Source organism: Lithobates pipiens, unplaced genomic scaffold (genome assembly GCF_037356315.1).
Source record: "Lithobates pipiens isolate NorthernLeopardFrog02 unplaced genomic scaffold, aLitPip1_a1.2 Scaffold_24, whole genome shotgun sequence".
Lineage (NCBI taxonomy): Eukaryota > Metazoa > Chordata > Amphibia > Anura > Ranidae > Lithobates > Lithobates pipiens.
The window spans coordinates 1,480,585-1,493,810 of NW_027507786.1; the positions used below are offsets into that span (position 1 = coordinate 1,480,585).

General features: G+C 45.7%; 1 protein-coding gene across 1 annotated transcript in view; it reads left to right on the forward strand.

Moving 5' to 3' along the window:
* Positions 1 to 772: 772 nt before the first annotated feature.
* The window catches only part of OSBPL5 (oxysterol binding protein like 5), a 217,283-nt gene continuing 204,829 nt past the window's right edge, over positions 773 to 13,226 (forward strand). The window contains exon 1 of the mRNA XM_077453489.1: positions 773 to 882. Coding sequence (XP_077309615.1) covers positions 868 to 882 — 15 coding nt within the window. The 5' untranslated portion in view covers positions 773 to 867. The remainder of the gene's footprint in view (positions 883 to 13,226) is intronic.

Sequence of the window (13,226 nt, forward strand, 5' to 3'; positions counted from 1 at the left end):
CTCCGGCGCTGCGATTGGCCGGAGCCACTATGACGTCACTTACGGAGCCGCCACTTACGGCATTAGCAATGGCATGCTCGGTGCGCCTGTGCGCCACTGTCTACGGCGCTGTCTATGGCGCATGCGCCTGTCTTTTTGCAAATATCTCCTAAACCGTGTAGGTTTAGGAGATATTTCTTGGACCTTCAGGTAAGCCTTAATCTAAGCTTACCCGTAGGTCAAAGTGGTCTGTAAGGGTTTACAGCCACTTTAATGCGTGCATTTTAGCAGCACGTGCGTGAATGGGCCCTAAACTAGAGGGTAGAGCTTTTTTTCATAAAATAAAAAATAAAGACTTTGCTCCAGTAATTCCCCCGAGTAAATAAATTCAGGCTGAACACAGAACAGTGATGGATGTTCTCTATGCGAGGACATGCTGTAAGCCTGACCTTATCTCTAATACAGAGAGTGCTTGTCCCACTTATTGATCTGCTGGTCCTATTACCATATTGCTGCGCTATCTGTCTCTGCGTCTCCTCTTGGCTTTCCCCCATCGCAGCCCTTCGCTCGGCTCTCCCTGACAAAAACTGTGTTAGAGATCCCAGATTAATTGTCCCCCTTGCTCTCCCGTAACGTCAGGTGTTACCAGCATCTGCTTCCTCTGGGTACCAGACCCTTGACAGCTCCGCAACCGATGCTAATGAACAGAGAGCTCCGTGCAGTCTGCCAGCTTTCTGCCCGTTGATTGGCCGTTCAGTCATCCCTTGTGCTGGCTGGCCTCCAAAAAAAAAGAAAAAAAAATCCCGTAACGGGCAGCAATCAGGAAAATGAGCAATAGGTCCTCCCCCGCCTGTGGGTAGAAGGAACCTGCGCTGGAAGAGCCCACTCATGCCCTGCTGTACGGTAAGTAGAATTAAGACCTATTCCTGGAAAGCGAACCGTAGAAAGCTAGAAGAGTGGCGGCAAAAAAAAAGACCAAGTAGTCCATCCATCTACAAACACCAATGATGGTGTGCAAAGTGCGGTAAGCCATACCGACCCATTACTCATCACCATTGGCCATAAAAAGGCGACCGGTTACCAGGGGTTACTGCCGTCCGCTGCATCAAATGTACGCCTTGGTGCCACGTGGTAATAAATTATCTCGCCCCGTAATGCGAAGGGCTTGTTATTATTCTTGCCTGATGGCAAATTGAGGTCTTGTGTGGAGTCTTTCAAGTGGGAAGACGCTTTTTATCAGCCGAGGCTTTTATCTCGGCACAATGGGAGCGTTTTCCGAGCTGCAGAGACGCTGTTTAATGCAGTTCTTTTGTTAAGGAACAATGTGCTATTTGGTGGCAGCTGGATGCCTTTACAAGGTACGCCGGGAACCGTTCTCCTGGAATCCATGGGAGAGAGAGAGAGATAGACTAGATACTGCATTGCACCCAATTTACCGGAGAGCCCAATGATGAATAATGACTTGTGGAAGTTTGGAGTTGTAAACTCCTCGGTGTGCTCGGGGGAGGGGGGGGAGCTGTGGATGCCGGTTATATGGAAGGAAGAGGTAGGATGCTGCAGAGATGGATTGGGGGGGGGGGGGGGGGGATGCAGAGTTCTGCAACCTGAAGATTAAAGTGCTTGTGGGACTGCAAGGTTCGTCCTGAGCTTTGCAGTTCCCCATTCAAACAGGGTATATATATAATTAGTATTTTAATGTAAATAACAATAATTATTGTTATTTATTAATAATAATGATAATAATAACAACAATGTATATAACAATAATTTTTATCATGTATTATTATTAATTATAATAATAATAACAACAATGTATATAACACTAATTATTATTATTTATTATTATTATTATTAGTATTATTATTTATAATAATAATAATGATAATAATGATAATAATAACAACAACAATGTATATAACAATAGTTTTTATTATTTATTATTATTATTATTAATAATAATAATAATAATAATAATAATAACAACAATGTATATAACACTAATTATTATTATTTATTACTATTATTATTAATTATAATAATAATAATAATGATAATAATAACAACAATGTATATAACAATAATTATTATTATTTAATAATAATAATAATGATAATAATGATAATAATAACAATAATGTATATAACATCAATCATTATTATTTATTATTATTAATAATAATAATAATAATAATAACAACAATGTATATAACACTAATTATTATTATTTATTAATAATAATAATAATAATGATAATAATAATAATACCAACAACAAGAATGTATATAACAATAATTTGTATTTTTTTTTAATAATAACGATAATAATAACAATAACAGCAAGAATAACAACAATAATTATTATTATGTATTATTAATGATAATAATAATAATAATAATAACAACAACAACAATGTATATAACAATAATTATTATTATGTATTAATAATAATGATAATAATAATAACAACAAGAAGAATTTATATAACAATATGTTTTATTATTTGTTAATAATAATGATAATAATAATAATAATGATAATAATTCCTCCCCCCTTGGCATCAGAGCCTCTCCTCCTTTACATCAGAGCCCTCCCCCCTTTGCATCAGAGCCTCTCCTCCTTCACATTAGAGAAGGCCCCCCCTCCCCTCTTGGCATCAGAGCCTCCCCTCCTTCACATCAGAGCCCTCCCCCTTGCCCCCTTGGCATCAGAGCCTCCCCTCCTTCACATCAGAGCCCTTCCCCTTTGCATCAGAGCCTCCCCTCCTTCACATCAGAGAGAGCCCCTGCCCCTCTTGGCATCAGAGCCTCCCCTCCTTCACATCAGATCCCTCCCCCCTTGGCATCAGAGTCTCTCCTCCTTCACATCAGAGAGAGCCCCCCCCTTGGCATCAGAGCCTCTCCTCCTTCACATCTGAGCCCTCCCCCTTTGCATCAGAGCCCTCCCTATACATCAGGGGTACCATTATACTTGAGAGCCCCTCATCATATCAGCGTTGGCCCTATACATCAATAGCCCCTATACATGAGTCCAGGGATGTGCAATGAGGGGAGGCACCTGCCATGAACATTAAAAAAAAAAGATCGAATTTCGACTGAGAATTAGCTGCTTGGGAGCGGGGTCATGGGCCTCCGCACTCACAGTCTGTCTTCAGTCTTCTGGGTTGAGCGACGCTGCTCATCATTCAACCCAGGAAACTGAGGACATCTTGTGGTGAAAAAAAGGTACTGCAGGCGGCAATTTAAAATTAAGGGCCAATTCACACTGCACCTCCATAAAATTGCAGAGAAGCTGGAGCGATTCACTGATCAGGCCGCTCTGCATTGCAGCTGCGCTAAGGGGGCCGTGGGATGCACGATTAATCGCATTGCGCTGCTCCCTTTATTTGAAGTGTACTAACTTTATTTGAAGTGTACAAAATGTGCACTTCATTCACTGCAATGCGATGCGCTGCACTGCCCGACATTGCAGTGTGATTTGGGTCGGTGCGCTGCGATAAAATGCAGCATGTCTGCATTTTACCACAGCATGCTGCAGCAAAGTACTAGGCTGCTTTGCAGTGTAAATGGGACACATAGGAAACAACAGTTTCCTGTGTGGCCCTGCGATGACAGGTGTTTTACAATGCGGTAAGCATTGTCGGTCATCACAGATAGCGTGAATTGGCCCCTGGGCTTTATGCACACAGGACCCTTTTTCCCTCGTCTGAACGCCTATGTGCATTCATGCGTTTGGTGTTAATGCATTCTATTGGCCAATATATTATATTATGCTGGCCAGTAGAATGCATTAACACACAAATGCACCTATGGTGCGCAGCTGTGCGTTTTTTGTGTGTTTGGTATTTTTTCCGCCCAAATGCTCCACTCCTGAACACACTGGCGGTGCGTTTTTTTTTCTGCCTCTAAACGTCTGTACGTGTCTGGACACATAAGGGCTGATTTACTAAAGGCAAAAATAATTTTTTCACTTTGCAAAATGCATTTGCTCCAGAGCTTAGTAAATGAGGGGAAGCTCTGCTGACTTCCATCATCCAATTACGTGCAAGCAAAAAATGCTGTTTTTTTTTCTTTTCCCTTGCATGTGATTTTTTTTTTTTTAGCAAAGTGGAGCTCTGGAGTAACTGTACTTGCAGAGTGCACAGTCTATTTGCCTTTGTTAAATTAACCCCATAGGCTTACATAGAGGGGAATTTAAAGGCAGGGAAAAAAAGTAAAACACCTGTAAAAGAGGCGTTTTTTTAATATCCTGTGTGGATGAGACCTAAGGGTTATTATTGCAGCCTGAGAGTCAAGTTTTAAAGTGGTAATAAACCATAGCTCCCAACTGTCCCTGATTTCAAGGGACTGTCCTAGATTTGGAGCAATGTCCCTCTGTCCCTCATTCCTCCTCATTTGTCCCTCATTTTGGTCTGATCCATATAGATGTGTATAAAATGCACTTTTTATCTTTCAAAAAGTGTTTTCCGGCGCTAAACCTTTCATCTGATTTCTAAATTGTTGCATTTGTAAATTCCAAAAGCCAATATAAAGGAATAGTAGTGGTAAAAAAAAAGCACTTGTGGGTTTAGCCATTCTTGTTTTTTTTATACAATTCTCCTTTAAGGGGGCGTGGCAAGGGGTGTGTCCTATGCCTGCATACTTTTGCTGATAGGTGTCCCTCGTTCCTATCTCAAAAAGTTGGGAGGTGTGATAAACCCAAGAGCTTTTCTTATAATACTATTTTTCAATAAACTTTTCTTTGTACTTTTTATACTTGATACTTGTTGTACGTGCCTAAAAAGTCCACCACTAGGGGAGCTCCAATTCTTGATAAACCCAAGAGCAAACATTTATTATATTGCAGTTTACCACACCTTCACCTCCTTCATGTGGACAGTGAAGGGTGAAGCCGGAGGTTGATGAGCTCATCTCTTAGGCCCCTTTCACACGGGCTCCGCCACCTCCGTTTTGTAGAATCCACTTACTGATCCTCACTGAGCAGGCGGATGACAGGTCCATCTCCGCTCCCTGTGCTCCCTGTGCAGAGCGGACACGGACACAGTGCCGCTCTCCTCTATGGGGAAATAGGGTGTCCATTTTCATGCAATCACATCCAATCCGCCAGACGGATGGAAAATTTGGCCACCATCCGTCTGGATTTGGCGGACAGGATTGGATCGGATTGGAGAGCGGCGGATGTCAGAGGACATGTCACTGCCGACATCCACCACGCCTTAAGGGTGAATGGAGCATCTGATCAGGTCCGCCTGAAAAACCGTCAGGACGGTCCATGTGAACGTACCCTTATTCTCGCCGCTCTCTCCTCCTATCAGCATGCCCCTTGCACTGCAGCACACCTGGTTGTCTCTTTCTTCCCCATCCTCCTCTCTGAGCCCTGCTGTACAGAGGCTTTACTTAGTAAAGTAAATGTATTAATGTCAGTGGCGACTGGTGCTCTATTTTTTGGGGACGGCGGTAAAACAAAAACACCCGACCCCCCCCTCCGTTCATTTGGTCAGTCGATTGGTCAGTCGACCACCCCCCACTCGAGTGGCTCAGTTGATAAGTGAAAAAACACTCCCCTCCATCGCTTGCTTGTCCGTCCACCCATCAGCCCTACACTTGCCCTACCCAGGCCGCGGGCCCCTGCGTCTCCTCCTCGGCGCCTCCTTCCCTGCTCCCAGCCAATACGGTCGCTTCTCCTCTTGGCCAGTCGCTTCCTGATTAGCCAGGAGGAGAAGCAGGAAGACAATAGTGAATATTAATTCGCTATTGTCACACAATGGGGTGGGTCCAGGCGCAGGGCTCTGTGTCCCGAGCCCACCCTTTTTTTAAGCCAATGAGTGCCTCAGGCTCTAATCATATGCTTAAAAAAAAAAAAACTCCATTGAAATCCATGCGTCCGGCGCCCTGCATGTAGATTAGGGGCCAGGCGCATGGATTAGGGAGGGCGGTGCCCCTGATGGAGCGCCCGCCACTTATTAAAGTGTTAATTAAACAGAACTGCATTAATTTGTGCCATTAATCTGTCTGCTGTTCAGCTTTAAATAAATTCTTCTGGTATTGTACATCGGATTCTGAAAGCACCAAACAAAAATGTCATAATTATTCTAAATCAGTGAACAGGAACTGGGTGACTGTTATTAAAGAATGGCTGAAGGATAATTATATAAAAGGTCAGTGATCCTTAAAGTGGTAATAAACTTGAACCCCAAAATGTCATATATTGCCGCTTAATAATTATTGTGTAATAATCAGATGTGATGGCTGCATTGTTTTTTTTATTTTGTTAGGTTTTTTTGGGGGCTTTTTGCTCTCTGTTTTCACCTGTTGATCTGGCCAGCAACACACCTCCTGTATTAGATGGACCCAACTCTGGATGAAGGAGCACAGGAAGCACAGCAGACAGCAGCATTGTCAGTCTGGGGGAGGGGAGTGTTAGATGGACTAGAAGATTTAGATATAGTATGAAAATGAAGACAAACTCCAGCTCACACTTTATAATCGCCTACAGCAAACATTATTTGTCCTTTTGGGATAAAAATTTTACATGAATAAATAAAAGCTGATTATTGAAAGCACCCCTGCCAGTGGCAAATGGTTTGTCTGATCTAATTTCTACTTTTGCAAGACAGCTTGTTCTGTTGAAAAAAAAAAAGGCTCTATTCACACTTGTGCAACTTGTCATGTGACTTTTGGATATAAAAGTCGCACCACATGTTTTACAATGAGTACCGTTCATATCTATGCGACTTCAAAGTAGTTCACCCACTACTTGGGTCTGACTTACATGTGACGCGAGTGCTATAGACTTCAATGTAAACTCTCAAAAGTAGCATGAAAGTCGCACCTGAATGTTTTCCATGCAACGGTTTTGTCTGGCTTTGGAAGCACATCCTAGTTGTTAAGGATGCAAGCGGGTGCCCACTACATAACAGCCAGTAAACAACATGGTGGTTTAGGAGTGAGTGTCTGCCGGTGTCCTTAAAGCGGGAGTCCGCCGTTTTTTTTTTTTTTTTTAAAGCCAGCAGCTACAAATACTGCAGCTGCTGACTTTTAAAACAATGACACTTCCCCGCCCAGCGCGCCCGCGATGTCGGCACCCGAAGCCGATCTCTCGATCATCTCTCGGGTGCTGCCGCCGCCATCTTGGGTATGGGAATCAGGAAGTGGAGCCTTTCGGCTTCATTTCCCGGTTCCCTACTGTGCATGCGCAAGTCGCGCTGCGCAATAAGGACGGTCCCCGCTGTCTCTGGGATCCGTGTGTTTCCCAGCAGGCAGCGGGGGACTTTCGGAAAGGGGCGTAGATTCTGCGGAAAGGGGCGTACCTTCTGCAGAATCTACGCCGGAAGTGGTGCAGATACCTGTACTGTACAGGTACCTGCACCCCCCTCCCCCCTGAAAGGTGCCAATTGTGGCGCCGGAGGGGGGGAGGGTTCCAATGAGCGGAAGGTCCACTTTAGGGTGGACCTCCGCTTTAATACTCAGTGAATAACGGGTCTTTAAGCGCTTGCCGACAAGCCGCCGTCATTATACTGCGGAAGGTCGGCACGATCCCACGAACTGTCGTTGCTATAAGCGGGATAGCAGGTGCGTCCGCTGCATTGCGGGAGTGCCGATGCTCGTGACGGGCGGTCACGATGACCGCCGACCACGAGCGATCGCGGGCACGAGCGGCAGAACAGGGATGTGTGTGTGTGTGAACACATACATCCCTGTTCTGTGAGGAGAGGAGAGACAGATCGTGAGTTACTAATAGCTAGGAACCATAATCTGTCATCTCCTATAGTCAGTCCCATCCCCCTTCAGTTAGAATCACCTCCCAGGGAACACACTTGACCCCTTGATCACACCCTAGTGTTAACCCTTCCCTGCTAGTGAAATTTTTACAGTAATCAATGCATTTTTATAGCACTGATCGCTGTATAAATGCCAATGGTCCCAAAAATGTGTCAAAAGTGTCCGATGTATCCACCATAATGTCGCAGTCACAATAAAAATAGCAGATCACCACCATTACTACTAGTAAAAAAAAAATGCTATAAATCTATCCCCTATTTTATAGACACAATAACTTTTGCGCAAACCAATCAATATATGCTTATTGCCTTTTTTATTACCAAATGTGTAGAAGAATTCATATCAGCCTAAACTGAGGGAAAAAAAATTAGCTTTTTTTTTTTTAAATGAAGATATTTATTATAGCAAAAAGTACAAAATATTGTGTTTTTTTTTCAAACTTGTCGCTTTTTTTTTGTTTATAGCACAAAAAATACAAACCGCAGAGGTGATCAAATACCACCAAAAGAAAGCTCTATTTGCGGGAAAAAAAGGACGTAAATTTTGTTTGGGTACAACGCCGCACGACCGCGTAATTGTCAGTTACAACGACGCAGTGGCGAATCGCAAAAATTTGGTCTGGTCTTTCAGCAGCCAAATCTTCTGGGGCTGAAGTGGTTAAGGAGCGGACAACCACCACGTCTCTAACAACCGAAGACTCATCAGCAGTCAGGGGGATTCCCCTCTGACAGCTGATTGTAAACAAAGGGATAGATGTGGATTTTTTTTAAATAGACGTGGAGGACCCCCCCCCCCCAAAAAAAATTATTCATACCAGACCCTTATCCGAGCATGCAGCCTGGTAGGTCAGGAAAGGGGGGGTGGGACGAGTAAGTGTCCCCACCCCTCTTGAATCATACAAGGTCACATGCCCTCAACATGGGGGTGTGCCCCCCCCCCCCCTGCCCCGAAGCAACTTGTTCCCATGTTGATGAACACAATGGCGTTTTTCTCACAACCCTGGTCCGGTTGTGGGTATGCTGGGGGTGAATTATCGGAATCTGGAAGCTTTAACAAGTGAATGATTATGAGGTGCATAGTACCCCGTCTCATTCACCAAAAAAATATTCAAAGTAAATAAAAACACACAGCCAGTTTTTGACAAATCCTTTATTCAAAAAACAGAAAAATAAATAAATAAATGTCCCCCAAAGTAGACCCAACGTCAATCATGATGAATGCTGGCCTGGGGATCCCCACCCCTTAGTACATTTAGTGTCAGCTATGAAGTGGAGCTGTCTGTTGTCCAGAACCAGCGTCGGGAGCGGACCTCTTTTTTCTATGTGGGTCGGCAGAGCGCCAATAATCAGAATTGACGATGGATCTACACCGGGAGGGACATTTTTTTTATTTTAATAAAGGACTTGTCAAAAACTGGCTCCTGTCTTTATTTACACTACTCTTTTTTTTGTGAATGAGTAGGAGCACTATGTACCCCATACTCATTCTCATATGTGGGGGCCTGAGATCTGGGGGCTCCCTTGTTAAAGGGGTCTTCCAGATTCTGTCTCCCCCCACACTCTCACAACCACTGGGCCAGGGTTGTGGGCAAGAGGCCCTTGTACTCACCAAAGCACCTACCAATGTTGAGGGCATGTGGCCTGGTATGGTTTGGGGGGGGGGGGGTGCTCGCTCACCCCCCCCCCCCCTCCTGGCCTGCATGCTCAGATAAGGGTCTGGTATTGATTTTGGGTGGACCCCCCCACAGCATTTTTCTTTTACATTCTGGTGTAGGGTTCCCCTCAAAATCAGTATGGATTGTAGGAGGGATCCCACACCGTTTAAAAAAAAAAAACCTGAGGGGCCTGGTAGGCATGGGGGGGGGGGGATCCCCACCAGTGATGTAAATAAACAGTTATGTAATGCAGTTACTTTAGAGGGTAACAAGTAATCTAACTGATTACTCTTCCCCTCATGGTAACGCAATTCCCATTACTTGGGCGGCGTTACTGCAAATACATCTACCGCCCGGGACCAGGTAGACAGGACTAGCGAAGGAGGTGAATGTCGCCGCCTCCATCGGCGAGATTGACACCTCGCTAGCCCTGTCGCCTGGTATGGATTTAAAGGGGAACCCCTACGCCGAAAAAACGGTGTGGGGGTCCCCCCAAAGTCCATACCAGACCCTTATCCGAGCACGCAGCCTGGCTGGTCAGGAAAGGGGGTGGGGAACGAGCAAGCCCCCCCCCTCCTGAGCCATTCCAGGCTGCATGCCCTCAACATGGGGGGGTGCTTTAGGGAAGGGGGGCTCTGCGGCCCCCGCACTCCAAAGCATCTTGTCCCCATGTTGATGAGGACAAGGGCCTCTTCCCGACAACCCTGGTCGTTGGTTGTCGGGGTCTGTGGGGGGGGGGGGCTTATCAAAATCCGGGAGCCCCCTTTAATAAGGGGGCCCCCAGATTCCGGCCCCCTACCCTATGGGAATGAGTATGGGGTACATCGTACCCCTACTCATTCACCTGGAGAAAAAGTGTACATAAAAAAGCACAACACAGGTTTTTAAAGTAATTTATTAATCAGCTCCGGAGGTCTTCTTCCGTCTTCGGGGTCTTTTTCCGACTTCTGCGCTCTGTTCGGGCCTCTTCTCCCGCTCTCCGGCGTCTTCTCTCGCTCTCTCCGGTTCTTCTTCTGGGCTCCTCCGCTATATTCTTGTAGCTCTTTTACTAGCGGAGGAGCCCGGTCTCCTCCGTCCTTCTTCCCTCTTCTCTCTTCTTTCTTCTTCCAATGTTGACTCAACGCTCTCTCCCACTGTAATGCCGTGTGAGGGCTGCGTGATCACTTATATATGAATGGGGCGTGGTCACCGGGCGATGTCACATGGTGGCCCCACCCCTTATGACGTCAGGTCTCAAGGCATGCTGGGACGGAGGATAGTAGAGGAGCCCAGGTGAAGAACCGGAGAGAGAGGGAGAAGACGCCGGAGAGCGGGAGAAGGGGCCGAACAGAGCAAGTCAGACGAAGACGAAGACAGCAGAAGAGAGCTGATTAATAAATTACTTTAAAAACCTGTGTTGTGTTTTTTTTATGTACACTTTTTTACCCAGGTGAATGAGTAGGGGTACAATGTACCCCATACTCATTCACATAGGGTAGGAGGCCACCTTATTAAAGGGGGCTCCGGGATTCTGATAAGCCCCCCACCCGTAGACCCCGACAACCAATGGCCAGGGTTGTCGGGAAGAGGCCCTTGTCCTCATCAACATGGAGACAAGGTGCTTTGGGGTGGGGGGGCCGCAGGGCCCCCCCTTCCCCAAAGCACCCCCAATGTTGAGGGCATGCGGCCTGGTACGGCTCAGGAAGGGGGGGGCGCTCGCTCATCCCCACACCCTTTCCTGACTGACCTTGCTGCGTGCTCAGATAAGGGTCTGGTATGGACTTTGGGGGGACCCCCACGCCGTTTTTTCGGCATAGGGGTTCCCCTTTAAATCCATACCAGGCGATGGTGTCAATTTCGCCGATGGAGGCAGCGACATTCACTTCCCTCACTAGTCCCGTCTATAGGATATTTTAAAAAAAGTCAGTTACTTTGCTGAGTAACTATTTACTTTTGCAATGTAGTAACTGAGTTACTAGCGCAATTACTTTTTGGGAGAAGTCATTTGTAACTTAACTAATTACTTTTTTAAAGTAAGATGACCAACACTGATCCCCACACAGTTTTCTTCTATTCATTCTTTTGTTTACATTCAGCTGTCAGCAGGGAATCCTGCTGACAGCTGATAAGTCAACCATTGTTAAAAACGCGGCAGCTGCCCACTCCTTAACAACCTGCTAGCCACTGGTTGTTAAGGACCCCGCGGCCGCCCGCTGCTTGACCAAAAGTTGCATCCAAGTATCACCCATCCAAATTTGAAAAAAAGTCAGAAGTCGCAATGTAAAATCGCACTGGGAATCGCACGATTTTGAAGTGTCAATGGAGCCTTACTGGCCAGATCACCAGATGAGCATGAGAAAGAAAATCTAAAAAAAGGAAACGGTATGCGGCCATCACATCTGAGTATTGGTAAGCTGCAATATAATAAATGTTTGCTTTTGGCTTTAATACGGCTTTAAGTTGGAAAAGTGAAATGACAAACAACGGAGGAAATCGTTCGTCTCTGTATAGATGAGGAATGACTCATTCCATGACTAGGAAGCCCTTTTAAATGATCTTGTGGGAGTCAGGTATATAGTGGCCGTGTATGCACCATTCATGTACTCACAGATTACAATCCGCTACATAATTACATCACAAGGGCAGAGCAACCTTCGCATGACTCAATGCCGTCAACAACCCGGAATATAAAGTAGGCGGAAAACCAATCACTGAACTCAGAAATGCATTAACATATTTGTATGGAATGGCAATTTTATTTTTATTTTTTAAGTTTGTATAGAGTTGGGGAGAATTAGAACCCCTGCTGGGTGTACTACTGGTACCCCATTAGAGAGATTTCCTCTCACTTCCTGTCCCAGGGACAACCTTTTATCAGACGGGCAATGATGGAAACTGTCAAATACCAACACCTAAGGCTGGATGCAGACTTGAGCATCTTTTGTTTTTTGATTTTGGCCTATTTTTTAGGCGTTTGAAGGGACTCTCATGTAAGTGGGGACTCTGATTAGAGGGAGGTTCTGATGTAAGGGGGGCTTTGATTGGAACTGTGATGTAAGGAGGGGCTCTGATGGGAACCCTGATGTAAGAAGGGACACTCATGTAAGGGGGGTGCTCTGATGACATGGGAACCCTGATGTAAGGGCGAACAGTGTCTGTGGCCAAATTACGTTGACGGTGAGAGGGACTTAAGGGGTGGGGTTAAATAAGACAAGGTCAGTCTATCCCCCAGTACAATCCTTCCACCTCAAGTCAGTGTGTCACCTTTACAATCCCAAGATTATTCTGTCCCCCAGTATAATCCTTCCCCCCCCCAGGTCTGGCTGTCCCCCAGTATACTTCCCCCCTCCAAAGTACAATCTGTCCCCAATATAATCCCCTCCAGGTCAGTCTGATCCCCGGTATAATCCTTCCTCCCCAGGTAAATTTGTCCCCTAGTATAATCTTCCCCAGGTCAGTCTGTCCCCTTTACAATCCCCCTTAGGTTATTCTGTCTCTCAGTATAACCCCCCCCCCCCCCCCCCCCCCCCCTTCTCCAAAGTACAATCTGTCCCCAGTATAATCCTTCCTCCCCAGGTCAATTTGTCCCCCAGTATAAACTTCCCCAGATCAGTCTGTCCTCCAGTATAACCCCCCCCCCCCCCGGTCAATTTGTCCCCCAGTACATTCTCTCCCAGGTCAGTCTATCCTCCAGTATCCCAGTAAAACCTCCTCAAGGTCAATCTGTCCTCCAGTATAACCCCCCTAGGTCAAGGCCAGGTCAGTTTGTCCATCCCCTCATTCAGACTGACATAAGGAGATTGTACGGGACGACAGACTGACCCCCAGTACGATCCC